An 18,086-nucleotide genomic window follows, 5' to 3' on the forward strand; every position below is an offset into this window, starting at 1 on the left:
AGTTCGGCCATTCAGAGAATGCGTTCCTGACACGTCGCGATTGAACTGACGACGTAACTACATTCATTGATTATTGATATAATAATGTTGTTTTAATGCTCCTCAATTGTTAAAACGGTAAACAACCAGCAAAAATATTTTTATCGTAACTGCAACGCCATTGCAAAGTTACGTCGTCAGTTCAATCGCGACGTGTCAGGAACGCATTCTCTGAATGGCCGAACTATAGCTTATGTTTATTTTTTGCTGTAGGTTAAATTACAAAATCCTACTATGCATTCATTTTGTCTATGCTAATATAATAAAGAGGAACCTTTTTTTGTGTTTGTTTGTACTACCCTAAAATCTCCGAAACTACTGAACTGATTTGAAAAAATCTTACACTGTCATAAAGCTACATTATTCTCAAGTACATAGGCTCATTGTTCATTCGGGTTGCAGGCTCTATAAGGGGGCGTCCATGATCGATTTCGACCTCGGCATGATCTGTTCTTACTTAAGGAGATCAGCCAGCTGCGCAGGACATATTATAGTGCACGAGCATTTGCGCAGACACAGGTGCACTCCCTATTCCTTCACTCTCATAACCCGATGGGACAGCAATCCGATACGACCGGAGAAAGATCAGGCGCAGGACTAGTAGTAGTAGTAGAAGACTAGTAGTAGTAGGTACTAGTCATCAAGGGGCGCGAGTGAAACAGCTAGTGCATGTTATATTAATAATTACAAAACTAATAAAATCTGAAGGGATATTGTTTAGACACCAATATTAGTTTATCTTTTGACATTCTTTTAAATCGAGATGTTCCTTTTCATCAAATTATCAACTTGAATCTCTAGTAATAATTCTCTTATAAACGATTTCTGTCAATCAAATCTTAACCAAAAGTCACATCAAGGAACAATGTTCCAATAACAATTCCCAGTACAATGTAAGTACATGAAATGTTGTTTTCTGAACCACTGTAATTAAGATAAGTGCTCTTCCACATCTACTTATGTTTTTTTATGACTCCTAATAATGTGAATGGAATCCCATAACGTTCCATTTATTTAAATTCTTTCTTAGAAGTACGTTGGAATGAAAACTTGTTGTTTTCTGAGGTAAGCTTAATATTGTAGTAAATAGGTAAGTTATGTTTTTAACCAATTTGCAAAAAAGGAGGTGGTTCTTAATTCATCAGGATCTTTTTCTTGAATTATTCTATATTTTGGCGAAAGTCATTTATTTGTGCAAAAGATTTGAACCTATCGTTAAAGTTACTCGTGAAGTCACGAATAGAGTAACTCTATTAAGAGTTTAAAAATATATATTTATATTGATATGATATGCAGCGATCACGGTAGCAATATTACTTTAGCAAACTTTCCGCATTTTTTAAAATAATTCAAACTATTCCAAAAATAAAACCATTAAACCCAAAAAAACTTACACTACGACGTTTAAAATCCGCATTTCACCGTGGAATTTACGGGCACCCGTTAAGATTACGTCAAAATTTCAACGGGGAAATATATTTGAAATTGTCGGCCGCGATACGGGGCTCCTTTCTCCATTCCTCGGCACTTCGAACCGCAACACCTTGACGTTTCGTTTAGGCCTGAAATAAAACTTGAACAAAAAGTGTGGGTCAACCATGGAGAATAAAGTAACAAACGGAGGTGCAATAACAGAAAATTTGCTAAAAAAGTAACCCGCCATAATGCAGGTGTTAGAGGAACGAGGAACTTTACTGTCTCCACCTCTATACTCCAGCTTTGGAACCCACCCACCCATTTTTGGTAATACCAAAAATCGTTGATAGATGTCTCAAAGAACCCGAAAGCTTCGTTCATTTACTCGTAACTGTTCGTTTTGGTCATGCTCACTGTGCGAATTTGACCTAGAATAAGGTGCCTGACCTACCTGCTTTATTCGATCTCCACTCATTTTTCCTTTCTCCGTGTGGTCAACCCTTTGCATGCGACCGTGTGTGAGTGACGAATCGTGAGCTGTGATTGTGAATTGTGGGATTTTCTTTTATTTGAATTACGTGATTTAGGATTTTGGTTTCGTTGTAGTTTTTGCAGTGTGAATTTTGTTTAAATATATTTTTGAATAGGGTTTGATCAGGCGGCGCTGCATTTTTTGACAAAACTATTAAATGAATTTCGTTATACCGAAATAAATAAATAATGTCGGGACACCTTTTCACACACGGTCGGTTAGCCCCATGGTAAGTTATTAATTACCTTGTGTTATGGGTGCTAACACAACTGATAAACTACATATAGCTACAAAAATAGACATAGAAATAGATCATCAATAGGCACTTTTAATGAAATATAAATATTGTTTACTTTTTATCCACTATTTTAAAATAAATGCACTAAAATACTTTTTAACCCTTACGTACATTTATAGTTGAAAAGTTTAAAACTAAAAAAAAAAACAAATCTAACTTTATCTCACCACCGAAAACAAGTGAAGCCCGAAAAATGTACCAACATTTCCTACTTTACACAGCCTATTTTAAAACGTAGGTGAAAAAGAAAAACAGCGCAGCAAAACCAAAACGGTTGGCGCTTAAAGCGGCTAGAAAACTGCGAACTATCTCCGCATGACGGTTGGAATCTCGCCATAACAGTTGTCCAGGTTTACCGTACGGTGCCCACTGTGTTATTGTAGTATTATTACTTTTCACGCTGGCATTTAAGGGTTACGAAGTGCGGAATATTTTTATATTATTGTGCTGAGCGCGGACTTGAGTTGTGGTTAAAGCTAGTTTTAAAAGTAATCGTGTTTTGTAGGATTTGAATTGTAGCTGTTGTAAAATGTGTTGTTTGTAAAGTAGATAAATGAAGCTAGTTGAGTTATATCGGATTTTATTGCAGTAAAACGTTTGCCTTTTGCATTCCTTCAGTGATAAACATGCAAGTGGAAAATAAAAATGATTTAACTACTAAAGTTTTAAGTAGAAATGATCATGGTTTCACCGATATCAATGAATTCTGCGCAAGAGACATAATATGTATACCTCTAAGTAAATAATGTGACGTTTCATAGGAGCCTGCAAAAGCCCATTTGAAATTTAAAAAAAAAATGATTTTGGTAATTTGATGATTTAAAATACTTGAAACTTGCCAAGAAGTGCCAAATTCACTCCAAAACTACACTACGCCTAAACCATTCTTAATTTAACCCCACTGTCGCATCGAGTCTCATCTAAAAATGCTTTACGGTTCTAATATCATGATACTATTATTGCCTTCTTAATAACAATTTAGGGTTACGTCTTAAAGGAACATTTTTATATAACTTGTCACGTGCTGTCTTGGGACCGTGATGTGCGTGTAATGTCATTTTGATCGCACACACACACACATTGTTTTATGATCGTCTTTTTAGTATTATTTAGGCAGTATTGGAGCAAGATGCAGGGTGATTCTAATTGTGTGTTGTTTGGTAGGCTTGTTGTCGGGTAACAGAATTGATAGGAGTCGAGGTTGAAAAGTTGTATTGTAGGGCAGAAAATTATGTCAGTCAAGAGAATGTTACTACTTTATATGCATACTACACCCGGTTAGGAAAGAGTGTCGTTTGACAACACATCATCACATCATCCTCCTGCCCTTATGCCTGACAACTTTGAATCCTAAAATAAGAGGTTTACAAAAACAAAACCATATTATTTACTTTAATGTATTTTTTCCCTTTTTCCAATATATTTTTCAACAAACAAGAAGGAAAGCTAGGAAAGGCCTAATCAATTTTCTTTTATATAGGTAAAAAAAAAAAAATGGTGGTGACCTAGTGGGTAAAGGACCAACCTCTCAAGTATGAGGGCGCGGGTTCGATCCCAGGTCAGGCAAGTACCAATGCAACTTTTCTAAGTTTGTATGTACTTTCTAAGTATATCTTAGACACCATTGACTGTGTTTCGGATGGCACGTTAAACTGTAGGTCCCGGCTGTCATTGAACATCCTTGGCAGTCGTTACGGGTAGTCAGAAGCCAGTAAGTCTGACACCAGTCTAACCAAGGGGTATCGGGTTGCCCGGGTAACTGGGTTGAGGAGGTCAGATAGGCAGTCGCTTCTTGTAAAGCACTGGTACTCAGCTGAATCCGGTTAGACTGGAAGCCGACTCCAACATGATTGGGAAAAGGCTCGGAGGATGATGATGATAGGTACCTATATTTTATTTTTGTATGTAGTATTTTATTTTTAGTAAAGTAAAGTAGTTTAAGGTTGTATGAGTAGTGTACATATTTGATTGAAAATAAATAAAGAAGGCAAGATAATATCTTGCCTTCTTTATAATAAATACGTTATAATAAATACGTTATTACAAAATCATACAGCCATCTACCAGGGCAACATAAAAAGCAAGAAGACCTACCAATACTCGAGTTAGTACTAAACATTCAACGAAATACACCCCGAGACTATTACCCTACGTAATGATGTATAAAGATCATTTCGCATGCAATGTACTGCACAATTACATTTCTATTCATTAAAAGGCTTTCTCTATGCAACGTGTTTCCTACCGTAAATTAAATTTCCCAGATTCAACTCCATAAGTGCACAATGCAACGGTAGAAATTTTACAAGCGTTTGTGCGGCTGTGAAAATGGCGTGGTTGCACAGTTCATTTGATTAAATTAAAATATGGAATTAAATTGGATATGTAAATCGTTTGGATGAACAATGTAAGAAATTGTTATTAAGTACTGTATTTTTTTTTTGTTTCAAAGCATTACTTGGAAGTGTTACTATCACCAAAAAATGTAAGACTAATTATTAGTTTAATAAATTCACATACATTCAGATACATATTGAAGCAAGTATAATATAGCGAGAGTTCATCAGGGATCATATACATATGTGTAAGGGCATTACATAAAGAGTGGTTCATAGAAGGTAATACATAAGTAAGTACGTAGGGGAGTAGGTAAATAGGAGTAGTATACAAGGAAGTATTGGGAGTAGATATAAATAAGAAGTAAGTGTAACGTAGTCACAAGTAAATAAGGACCACTCTTATTGCAATTTATAAATAAGGCATGCCTATAATTGCTGTATAATCGCTCATGTCTTTTTAACCGACTTCCCAAAAAATAGGATTTAATCGCTTATCCCATGGCCCAGCTTATTATAAAACGGGAAGCTTCTAATTGGGTGCGATATCGCGTTGCATGTGAAGTGTGTGTGTGTGTGTGTACAAGGAATTTCATAATACAGTGACGGTTTTTAATGACTTTTAATTCTTATACAACTGTTGGTAGAATGGTAGGAATGGTAGAAATGCTGTAATGACGCCTAAACGATTTCAAAATGGTGTTAATGGATGTAATTCGTAGTACTGAAGTGTGATATGCGAATAATGAATAATGTTTGCTGTTGCTATTTTAATTGTGGTTTTTGAATAAATAGTTGCTTATATATTCGTTTTGGTTTAGCTGCATACCTCTAGCTAAAATGTGGTACATTATTTCCTCAATATTTGAATAAAATTATAAATATTTAAAATGAAAACATGGTCAATAAGAAACTGTACCCATACGAAAGAGTGCCAGTAAAAATAATATCTTAAAGTTATCACATTCCAGGATTTTTATTTTGCGTAAACTTGGTTTTGCCATCATCATATCCCTAATAAGCTCTGATTATAAAACAAAAAAAAACACACCAAAAAAGTTTAACAAAAAAAGAAGAAAATATTCAAAATTTTACTCTGTCAATGCGCCTTAAACATTTTATAGTACAAAACGCTTTTACCAACCCCAGTTTATAGCATCCCCAAAAATGTTCTAAGTACTCACTAAAGAGGCATGCCATCACGTTACTTTTCTACTTAAACCACGAGAAAAAAATCTTCACATTTACCTCGTAAAAGAAAGACTGGAACGCATTTCATAAAAGAAGAAAAAACCGGCCAAGTGCGAGTTGGACTCGCGCACGAAGGGTTCCGTACCATTATTTATAAAACCGCATCTACCTGTTGCCGTTATTGATATAGAGCAAAATTGAGCAAAAAAATCAAGTTTTTTGTATGGGAGCCACCCAAAAAATTTATTTTATTCAGTATTTTTTTGTAATAGCGGCAACAGAAATACATCATCTTATTTTTATTTTATTTTATTATATTCAAAAGGAACTCCAACAAAGGATACACCTTACATGCATAATTATCTGTGACAACTCTCTAACTATCACGGTTCATGAGATACAGCCTGGTGACAGACGGACTAATGGACAGAGGAACGAAAACAATAGGGTCCCGTTTTACCCTTTGGATACGGAACCCTAAAAAAAATGAAAAAAAAATAACAGCTTTTCTGAAACGTAACTCGGACGGCGGAGAATTCAATTTCCTGTGAAAAAATCCGGTGTGGACGGAATAGATCGAATAAAACCATGTATTGACCAAACGTTTTGCATAAGATTTGTGTTTGGTAAGCAAAGGAGTCTGTGAGCTTAGGGGACACTTTGATTACTAGGTATTACTAGGTGAATAAACTTATAGGGCTGTTAAATGAGATGGATGGATTAAAGTGGTCACCATTTCATACCTAGGTACAAAAATAATAAACGACTTATAGATAAATAAAATACTTAGATGTGGCTAGCTGCTTCCCGCGGTTTCACGCACGTCCCAGGGGAACCATTTCGAGTACTCGGAGAATCCATGTAACACTTAAAGATTTTTTTAAATCGGCGTGTTCGAGCAAACAAACTCTTCAGCTTTTTAATTAATTAATCAATCAAGAACTCTTCGCATGCTTAATTTTTCTCGCTTCTAGGAAATGGCAAGACAATCAAAGAAAAGATTTAGAAAATTCTCTCTGTCCACACCTTTTGAGGTACTCGCCCCCATACATGGTACAAAATACACAGTATGGTGTCATTTTAAAAGCACACCGTAGTTTTTATAATTTATAGTATTAGTGACTATGACTAAGAATGACAGTGCATTAGCCAACTTGTTTGTCGTGATTGCCTGGTGTGGCCTTTATTACTTCCGATTAGCCGTTCCGGCTAATATTGGTAGTTTGGTCTAATTTTTAAACAAAAAAAAAGTATATGAAGTAATTTCGTTCGTGAAGTTTATTTAATTTAGTTTTTTTTTGTTGATCTACTTACTAGCTAGCTTTACAAAAAATGTCTATAAGAAACTTGATCATGTATTTAATAACAAATACACAGTTTTTATCTGAAAATTATGAAATAATTCCAATAATTTTCCTCGAATTTTATTTCAACATCGAACTCACTCTTTTCTTAGAACTCGTCTCAATCCATGTAGAAACTAAAACCCAATGAATCGAATTAAGAACGCTTTCAAAATAAGAACCAATGAGTCTTCACAGAAACTGAAAACTTCTTGAAGCCACACACACACATACGTACATCACTTAGTATTCACACGATTAAGAGTCACATTGTAAACAGCCGGCCGACAGCTGACCCGATGGTAGGTAATTTTTTAATAGAAAATCTTGATTTCTTTCAAATTCTGTCGATTTGATACCTACCAGCTAAATACCTGATCTATGTAATATGCGCACTACTATCTTCATACTGATTTATGAGTCTAAACAAACTATCGGCCTGCTAAAATAAACCAGTAAGTATATTGATAAAGAAAGTTAATCTATACAGATAATGTAAATGTAAATGCTTACAAAGACGACGACATTAATATGCGTTGCCAATGAGCCGTGAACACACCGGTTTTACATACGACAATGTAATCTTAGAGGATGTGTAACCTACTTAGCTTGCTTTGTGGATAGTGTAGAATTTGCTAGAATTACATAGATTATTGCTTAAACTTTTATTTTTAATGTTGATCTAATAAAATCTATCATCATTGCATTGAGCCTCTTATGAGTCAACTCGTATTTGGCTTAGCCATTTGTAAGCAGATCGTCATATTTAGGTGTATACTTTAAAAGGTTTCATATATTTTTAAACTATACATATTGTAGCTTAAAAAAAAAACTATTTGAAGAGTGTTTCAATCAACATTTTTTCAAACAGTTTTTCCTATTATAATCCCCTGCAGTTTAATACAATCCAATACTAAAAGTACTAGGGCAACATAGAGCAACTAGAGGTAACAAAACACGCTAGCACGAACCGAATATAAGCTGAAACAATGTATCAAAAACTTCATGATTGAAATTCAAGCAACCGACGAATTTCATTATAGAACTTTGTACACCATAACGCGATGGTGTTGCGTACTGATAAATGAGTGTGCATTGGTACATTAAAGTTTTATGGGGGCGATAAAATAGGGGTAAATAACGCAGTAATTTGATATATAATGGGTTTTGAGAGATGAGATTCTTGGGTTGGTTTAGCTTGAAAGAGATCGGAGCAATTTACTTTGGACTAGTGTGACGATGATGACTTTTTGCCGTCTTATGCTCTACGTGCTCTTAGTCCTTGCCCTATGTAATACGCAGTACTAAACCCATCATATAAAACTATTCCTAACAAATGTGGTAGTAAGTGTAGTCACCCAAAAACAACACCCGCCTGGCATTTTCCTATGTTAGGGTCGGCTTCCAGTCCAACCGAATATATCTGAGTTGGGTGTAACTGTATTTAATGTTTGATTAGACATCCTCAACTCATTTACCCGATCAAAATAACATTTTAAACCAAATAATTTTTGTATACCTATTTGATGATGATGATGATGATGTCCTCCTAGCCGATTATCGGCTACGGCGGCTGTTCTCATGTAAGGAGATTAGCCAACTGCGCAGGACATATTATAGTGCACAAGCATTTGCGCAGACACAGGTGCACTCCCTATTCCTTAGAATAGAATAGAATAGAATAGAATTTATTTCCTTTTTAAATACAGTATACTAGTACAATATTTCTTATTCTCTAAGTTCTTAATTAAAACGGTGTTTAATTATTAGGTAGGTACATTGAAACGGTAAGAGGTACATTCTTAAACTACCTAAAAAATATTTTGTTACATATTACTTACTCGTAACATAAATGCCACCACAACTATGCAATTCAATTAGATAATAAAATAATGTCCATTGACGGTATACAAGAAAAGTTCTTTACCTCCCGTGCTAGTTAAAAACTGTGTTACGGCAAGGTAAGATTCTCGTTATAACATGAATTTGCAATCGTAACGTTATGAACATAAGACACTCTTTTCAATGTAGTGGATGCCGATAACGCGTTAATGAGTTTAGCGTAAACAAGTAGTACAAGCAAAATAACTAGACAAACATGTTGCGATTTCCTTTTTTTTTTATTTTTTTTTTTTATTTAGTAATAATAGGAAATGGAATTTAGTAATATTAAAAAATAATAATATGTATATTGATAATATATATATATCTTAAACAAATATGTAATATATTTTATTTTTTTACTTTTTCTGTGTGTGTACGTGATACTTTTATTTTTCTGACATATATGGTTATAAATTAAATATCATAATATATATTTTATTTACATATTTTAATGAATTGTTCAGTCCGTTCATAATCCAATTTACACAGGAACTCATCCAGGGCCCTCTTACAGATATAACTTGTCATATTTTTTAAGGGTTTTATTTTACTTATACGATTGTACAATAGCGGAGCCAGGAAAAGAGAGAAACTTTGTCCAAATATAGTTTTACGAGCTGGGACAGCGTATACTTCATGTGATCTTCTGGTAGATTTATTAGTTGGTCTTTCACGGTTGTGTTGTCTTAGAACTATATTCTGTATGAACAGTTGTCGAATGTTTAGGACGCCAAATTCTTTGTACAGTGTAGTCGTCGGGTAACGGAATCCCTTAAAATTAATTACTTTCAAAATACATCGGTGCGCCCTTTCTATTTTTATAATGGTACTTTTCCTAGCGCCACCCCAAGCAGCGATACCATAAGAAACTATTGACCGACACAGTGTAAAATAAACAATTTTACTAATGGACTTATCGTGTAAATTTCTGATTTTTTTGAAAATTGGTATTAGTTTGCGTACTCGACTTTTTAAATTGCTAAGATGTTGTTTCCAATTTAAATTTTTATCGATTTCAATGTCAAGATATTTAATACTACTAGTTGGAGATAAAAACAAACAATCACAATTATTAGTATTGTCACAATTAGAACAATGAGCTTTTATTTGGAAATCGGCAGAGGGTTGAGAATTATTTTTAATACTAAAAGTTATGTATTTTGTTTTTAAAACGTTCAATGTAAGTAGGTTGTAATCAAGCCATTTAATTATCCTTCGAAGTCCTTGCTCAGCTGAAGACTTTACATCGGACCATGTTGCATGTTGGAATAGGATTACTGTATCATCAGCGAAAGTAGTCACCTTCGCGTCAGCTATTTCAATATTACAAAGATTATTTACGTAGATTAGAAATAATGTAGGTCCAAGCACTGAGCCCTGGGGGACACCAAAATTAACATTTAATTTAGAGCTAAGAATATTCCCAATTTTAACAGTTTGTGACCTATTTGTTAGATAATCCTGGAAAAGATCAAGTGGTATTCCTCGTATACCTATGGCCTCCAATTTACATACAAGCAGGGGGACCGAGACAGTATCGAATGCCTTGGCTAAGTCTAGAAAGATACCGAGGCATTTTTTCTTGCAGTCAAGATTGTTAGCTACATCATTAACTAGGTTTTCAATTGCATCAATGGTCGATTTCTTCTTCCTAAAACCAAATTGGTTTCTAGAAAGAATACCATTCTTATCCAAATAACTAATGAGTCTACTATTTATATTTTTTTCGAGAATTTTGGCCAAACTAGACAATAGCGATATAGGACGATAATTAGTGACATTGTCTCTATCCCCCGACTTGTACACTGGTATAACTAATGAGTCTTTTAATTTATTTGGAAATCTTCCAGAAGAAAAACATAAATTAAATATATATGCTAAAGGTGTAACGAGAAATTTTGAAAATTTTTTAATAAACTCAGCTGAAATTCCATCCCATCCAGTAGATTTTGTGTTTTTTAATGAACAAATAGTGTTATATACCTCTGCTTCATCAGTTTCCAATAGCACAAATGAGTTTAACAGGCTGGATGTAGATTTGTTTTTATGCACAAGATCATTCTCTGTGAGTTGCAATTTTTGTAGTATATTGTTTGCCAATTTAGAGCCCATATTAACGAAAAAATCATTTACGAAGTCCGCAGATTCTTGTGGTGTTGACTTTAATTTTAATAATTCAATTGGCACTTTTGATTTATCCAATACATTTAAATTACATACACGTTTTATAACATTCCATGTTTTTTAAATATTATCCTTGCTATTATTTAAGTCTGATTTATCGTAGGCATTTTTTAAATTGTGGAGTTTATTGTTGCAGTCATTTCTATAGCGCTTATAGGTGACTTCCAGATCACGATCATTTGGTGACTTCAGGTATCTTCTATGTAACGTATCCCTAAATCGAATACAGCGCAATAAACCTTGTGTTATCCAAGGTTCGAAAGTTTGGCGTCTATTGGGCACGGTAATTGTTTGACTGCTTTTTTGGATGATTTCAGATATGGTTTCAATAAGTACTTCTGTGGCTTTATTGGCTTCATTTAAGGACATTACATTAGTCCAGTCTAAGTCTTTCATTAATTTATATACTGTTTCATAATTCAGTTTTTGTAAAGTCTTTTTTTGGTTATGATTACTTTGCTTAGTCAATGGTATAATAATGAAAATACAACTATGATCTGTAACTGATGATTCACAAATAACAGTTAATATTTTGTGCTTAGACTTCACAAAACAATGATCAATACATTTATTAAAACGCGTAGGAAGTTGGTGACTAGGTAGAACACAGTGAGTTGCTAGAAGATTCAAGTAGTCATCGCATCTTAAGTCAGTGCTATTATCACTAATATCAATATTTAGGTCTCCAGTTAAGTAAATATGAGGCACGTGTTTTATGTCTAGCAAAATTTCCTCCAATGAACCAAGAAAGTTGTTGAGTGATGCAAAGGACGGTGATCTGTACATGCAAATAAAGGCATGGTTGTTGTCAATTTTTATAATCAAGCAATCCGCGTCTACAAAGTTTGGCTCATACACTGTGACACCTGTTAAATTGCTTCTAATATATACAACTACACCACTGTTCTGATTGATATGTTTTTTAGTATGAAAGGCACTGTATTGGTCCATAATCGGTATCATGCTTGAACCTTGCAGCCAACACTCCGTAAGAACTATAATGTCGTAATCTAAGTTACTCCTTGAAAGAAATACTTTAAAATCTTCAAAGTTTTTATGTATGCTACGTATATTTTGTACAATCACCCTCAAGCAGAAATCTGTTTCAAGTTTATATTCCGAAAATGACTCTGGATCCTCAACCAAAAACGAGTCACCGACGTTGATATTTTGGTCAACTTCGGTGGACACCTCACCTATGGTATCCATAGTAAAAATAGTTTACATTTGTATTACTTGAATGTTTTTGGTTGATGATAAGGGTCACTGTAATTGGATTTACTTGTAATTCGGAATGATAGAATAATACCATATAAAGTAAATATAATACATAATATAGGATATAAAGTTTGTAATATAAATACCTATGCAACAAGACACATTGTCTAAAGAAACAGATAGCAACATGAAAGAGGTAATATAAAGTAACTAAAACAGCAAAAAAGTAAAGTAGGAAAAGATACCATAACTCCAGATATCCTTCCATAATAGATAGTCATTCCGAGGCGAGATCCTTAATTTGACTTAATGATTTGACGACGATGGCGGCTTGTCCCTCCTGCTTACGTAGTAAGACATTTCCTCTTGAGGCCCAGCAGAACTTAAACAATCCATTCTTGACTAGCTCTCTAGCTGCTGCCAAAATCTTCTTAGTCAAGGGGGTTAGAGGCTCGGATATATATATACGCGAGGAAACTCCTACAAATCCCAGAATATCAGTGCCAAGTGGTTTATCCTTATTTTCAGAGTTGTATTTTCTTGTAGCCTTAAGTAGTGTTTCTTTACTCTTACTGTCCTGGTACTCGATAACAATTGGTCCATTATTTCTGCCTCGTCTAAATATGGTTGCATAATCCTTAATTTGTGGTATCTCTAAGGTTTTGTATATATTAGCGACAATATTATGAACGTCTTCATTGTTGCTATGTGGAATATTTCTTACTTCAATCGTGTTTTTCAGAAATTGCTTTTGCAATACGTCTATTTGAGTCTCCAATTGATTAATGCGTTCGATAGCTACTTCATGCTTAGTTTCGATAATTGTTACTCGGTTGCAATTTTTTTCATAATTGGCAGCATTTAATTCCAGTTGACTTTTTATTTCAGCATTTGACTCAAGTATCTTGCTATTTTGCTCTCTAATAATAGCAATCTCAGCAGTCATCATTTCTTTAATTTCTTTTAAAAGGTCTTCTTTAAAATCTTCCTTTTGTTGCTCTTCAGGATTTTTCTTCCTTATGTTTTCCCTCGTGTTTACATTTCTATAACATTTTTGTTCTTGGGGTTCCATTTCAGAAGAAAGATCTGGTTGTGACGAAAACTTGACTGGTGGCGGTGAACGTTGCATTATCTGAGTTTTTCGCATGTACTACAGTAACTCAACAAAAACTAAATGCTTAAGTGTCGTACGTCAATTCTGGACACAAACCGAAATGTACTTTAAAACTGTCGTCGCAGGGCTTAGAATTGGAAAACTTCTTATTTTTTTTAAGTTAAAACACGTCGTCCCTCAACGGCGGCACAAACAAAAAATCCTTCACTCTCATAGCCCGATGGGACGGCAATCCGACACGACCGGAAAGAGATCAGGCGCAGGACCGACATTTACGTGCTCTCCGATGCACGGGTGAATCAATCACCAACTTCCAGACTTCGGGCTGCTTTGTGAAAGTCTTCTAAAACCCACAAAGCGATTTCGGCCCGACTCGGGAATCGAACCCGAGACCTCGTGCTCAGCAGCCACACTTGCGACAACTAGACCAACGAGGCAGTTAAAAACCTACCTATTTATTGCCATGGTAACGTAAATAATAAGTCCACTTGTGATGTAATTTTACCGAAACCTAAAAACAATGTTCACCCAAATAATGTACCTGGAAACAGTTTTGGCTAACGCACCTTTTTACCAGGTAGGTAAACACACGAAATAAGCTAGTTTAATGCGTGGTATTTCATACGGTCTAGTCATTGAAATATCTAAACTTTACGGTCAGATTCCTTTGTAATTGAAATTGTTTAAATACTAACAAAATGAGGGCTTTTAGGTATTTAAAAATATTTCCATGTAGCTTTAACATAGTTGGACCGGCTTATAATATTGAAATAGTTTAAACGTTAATTAAAATGGAAACATGAATACCTAACAATATTTTTTTTTCGAATAATTTAATAATTCTACTAACATTGTAGCTACAAAGTATTCTATTTATAAGCTACCATTAAAACCGTTGATAGCACAGCACCCTATTACCTTTGTTATAAAAACTCAATAAAAACGAGTCAAAAAGTTGCAAAAAATGGTATCCTGAAAAGCATATAATCAAAACGACTTTGGATCCATTAAAACCATTCCATAATTTGATCTGTCACGCCACTTTCCGTCCTTCCTTTAACTCCTACATTTCCGATCTTCAAAGTTTTTAAAAGAAAAAAAGTATAAGGAATTTTGCGGAACTTTGTATAGGTCCCAAGCGGTTCAATAATAAAAGTTTCTATCGATTTACATCCATCAAAAAGTGGATTGTTGTCAGTGTCGATGAGTGTAACTTTGTGAGAAGTGTGTGTGGGGAGAATATGTGTGTGTGGAAAAAATCGAAAATATTTTATTTTTGTAGATACGTGTGTGTGTATGTTGGGAAATAAGGTTAAAATTTTTGGTATTATCTTGTGGATTTTTATGAATGTTTTCCTTTCATTATAATCTAGTTTGGATATGCGTTCAAGTATGACAAATAAATGTTACAGCCGCATTTATAAAAACTGCGTGTCGAAATAGTTTTTTATAATGACGACAGAGTAATCGAGCATTAAAAAAATACTTTAATTATTACTTATTAGTATTCGTTTATTTTAAATTCGTTTATTTTAAATTCGTTTATTTAATTAGTACTCCAGACATTAGATATTATTTATGACTGGCAGACTAGAAAAGTAAATAAAAATATTTGTACAAAAGATTATATGTATTAACTGTACAACTAATTACACTAGCATCCACACAAAAACGGCATACCAGATGATATTCATCTGTCAGTTTTATTGCCAAGTTTGCAAACAATAATTTCTAACCCTAAAAAGACAACGCCACTCCGATACACGAAAAAATATTTTATAACCGTTTCTACTTATCTTTAGCTACTTGCCTTTATATTTATTATTTATGAAAAAGGCCTGGAAACTCCAATAAACATCAATAGATTGTCTCGTGACATTGGGGATTATTACACGCTTTTTATTAGCTTCACCTGTATGTTTGTATGTTTGTATGTTTGTAGGTTTGTAACCGACTTCTTTGGGCGCGATTTTGACCCACTTTAAATGGCCAGATTTCGTTCAAACTTTGTAGATTTATTGAGGACCGATGACAATACACTAATTTGATAAAATTATTCCATTTTTAACCGACTTCCCAAAAAGGAGGAGGTTACACATACACATCGATTACTCCGAGGTTTATAGACCGATCTACGTGATTCTTTTTTTGTTCGACTCGGAATAGCTGCCAGTTGGTCCCATAGTCATCAGGTCAGGATCTGATGATGGAAACCCTGAGAAATCGAGGGCAACCTTCGAAAGTTGTAGGCATATATAGGGTAAAAACTTGACACTCAGGTGTACGCCTAAAAGCACTATTCAACTGTGAAGATTTGGAGCTGACTTGATGATGGAGACCAGAGAGGGTCCAGGGAACTCGACAACTGAATATGTAAACTACCTCGTGTTTGGGCTTAAATTATTTGTATTGACAAGACCTTTGCAACAGTGAAGGTTTGGAGCTGACCTGATGATGGAGACCAGAGAAAGTCGAGGGAACTCGACAACTGAATATGTAAACCTCGTGTTTGGGCTTAAATTATTTGTATTGACAAAACCTATGCAACAGTGAAGGTTGGGAGCTGACCTGATGATGGAGACCAGAGAAAGTCGAGGGAACTCGACAACTGAGTAAATAAACAAATAAACTGAATATGTAAAATACCTCGTTTGGACTTATATTCTTTGTATTGATGAGAACTTCCCACTTGTATGGATAGTGACAACTATTCGTAATATCACCCGTGTCGTCACGTCACGCACCAAATCCTCAACCATCAAGAGACCAACATCCAAAATATGTTTTTGTAAGACTTTAATATACCAGCTTAGAACAGTGCACAGATGAGGTTTTATTTGTCATCACCCCATCTTGTGTACTAGTAGGTCAGCAGATCACCTAGTAGCTTAGCTAGGAAACAACAGTCGATAAGGCAGGACTCGTTGTTAATTTTTATTTCCAATAATTATCTTTAGCCGTTTTCTCTAATATTGTCAAATTTTTGTATACTAAAGAGAATTTTAATGCTACAAAACAAATAATAGTTTAAAAAAAACTAAATCTACTTAAAAAAAAAAACAAACTAAAAAACAGAAAATGCAAAATATCTTGATTCCTTTAACTAACAAGGCTATAATACTAAAAATAGTTGCCAAAATAAGGCGAAAAATTTTTTTCGATCGTAAAGCACTCTCTGATGCTTCGCATCACGAGTCGTGCAATAGTTTAAAATTAAAAAGCTATTATAAATAATCCAAACTAAAAAGTAGAAAATAAATAATAGTTAAAAAAAAAACTAAAAAACACGCTTTTTATAGAAAACCGAACTAAAAAATAGCAAATAAATTTTAATGAATTTAAATTAAGAAAATAGTGTTCAAAATTTCAATGAATATAAATTAATAATAGTGTGAATACAAAAAAAAATATTTAAAAAAGCGTGGGGTGCATGGTGTCAATAGTTATAAATATTTTATTGACAGATATGAGTAGAGTGATTTTCATTTCGATATGACCTTAAAAAGCACCCCACGCTTTTTTAAATATTTTTTTTGTATTCACACTATTATTAATTTATATTCATTGAAATTTTGAACACTATTTTCTTAATTTAAATTCATTAAAATTTATTTGCTATTTTTTAGTTCGGTTTTCTATAAAAAGCGTGTTTTTTAGTTTTTTTTAAACTATTATTTTTTTTGAAACGACATTGAGTAACGAGGCGTGCCCTTGAAGGTGTGAAGGGTTAGCCTCTATTGTTTTAGAAATATTTTCTTAATAGCGCTGTTCCGAGGTTTTTTTTTGTGTAATATTTAAAGAATATTTAACGTAACTGTATAAAAATGTTTCCTACACCTTTGTCCAGGCTTTTCATTATTATGATTTTCATTGATTTAGCTTTTATAATTTTAAGCTTTGTCGAAAATACGTGACGCATTATTAAAAGAAATAGGTGACTTGTAAGAAAAAGGTAAATATTTTGTGAAAAATAAATGATGTAGCAATATGATAAAAAAAAGGTGATAGTCGATTGGAAAATTAAATAACAAGCAACTTTTAGGGCTGATTTTACAAGCATAGGCTGGCTTCGATCTCAGGAATAAATACAGCGGTAAACATATACTCTATTTAAGAGCTGTCAAAACGTCAGTTATATTCTCATTACAATTCTTCAGCTAAAAGTTATTTGCAGATTGAAAATTAAGCTCTCAAACGATTAATTACACTGCTACTAAGTAACCTTTTACTAGCTCGTATTTTTATTCATATAAGCATTAGTTAATACATCTGAGTACCATACAAAACTTGTAACATTATGAAGGGGCGAGTGACACAGTTGTATAAGAAGATAGGCCGTCAGCTGGCACCGTGCCACACTGGCGAGATTTTATAAAATTTTAACCCGCAGCATTCATGCCAAAGCGGTACTTTCGAGCATAAGCTTACAACTATCAAGTTTCGAAATGGTCAGCAAAGTTAAAATAATAGCCAAATATTGTTGAATAAAATGTTGTGTGGCCAACATTTGTGTTTTTAAGTCATCTCTTGG

General features: G+C 34.0%; 2 protein-coding genes across 2 annotated transcripts in view; both read right to left on the reverse strand.

The window, feature by feature from the left end:
- The window catches only part of LOC124631685 (acid sphingomyelinase-like phosphodiesterase 3a), a 92,025-nt gene that overhangs the window by 66,921 nt on the left and 7,018 nt on the right, over positions 1-18,086 (reverse strand). The window lies entirely within an intron of this gene.
- Positions 12,719-13,570, reverse strand: LOC124632018. The gene has a single exon (XM_047166671.1). It carries the CDS (start codon positions 13,568-13,570, stop codon positions 12,719-12,721), a length of 852 nt encoding a protein of 283 aa, XP_047022627.1.

This window comes from Helicoverpa zea, chromosome 7 (genome assembly GCF_022581195.2).
Source record: "Helicoverpa zea isolate HzStark_Cry1AcR chromosome 7, ilHelZeax1.1, whole genome shotgun sequence".
NCBI classification, from domain to species: Eukaryota; Metazoa; Arthropoda; class Insecta; order Lepidoptera; family Noctuidae; genus Helicoverpa; species Helicoverpa zea.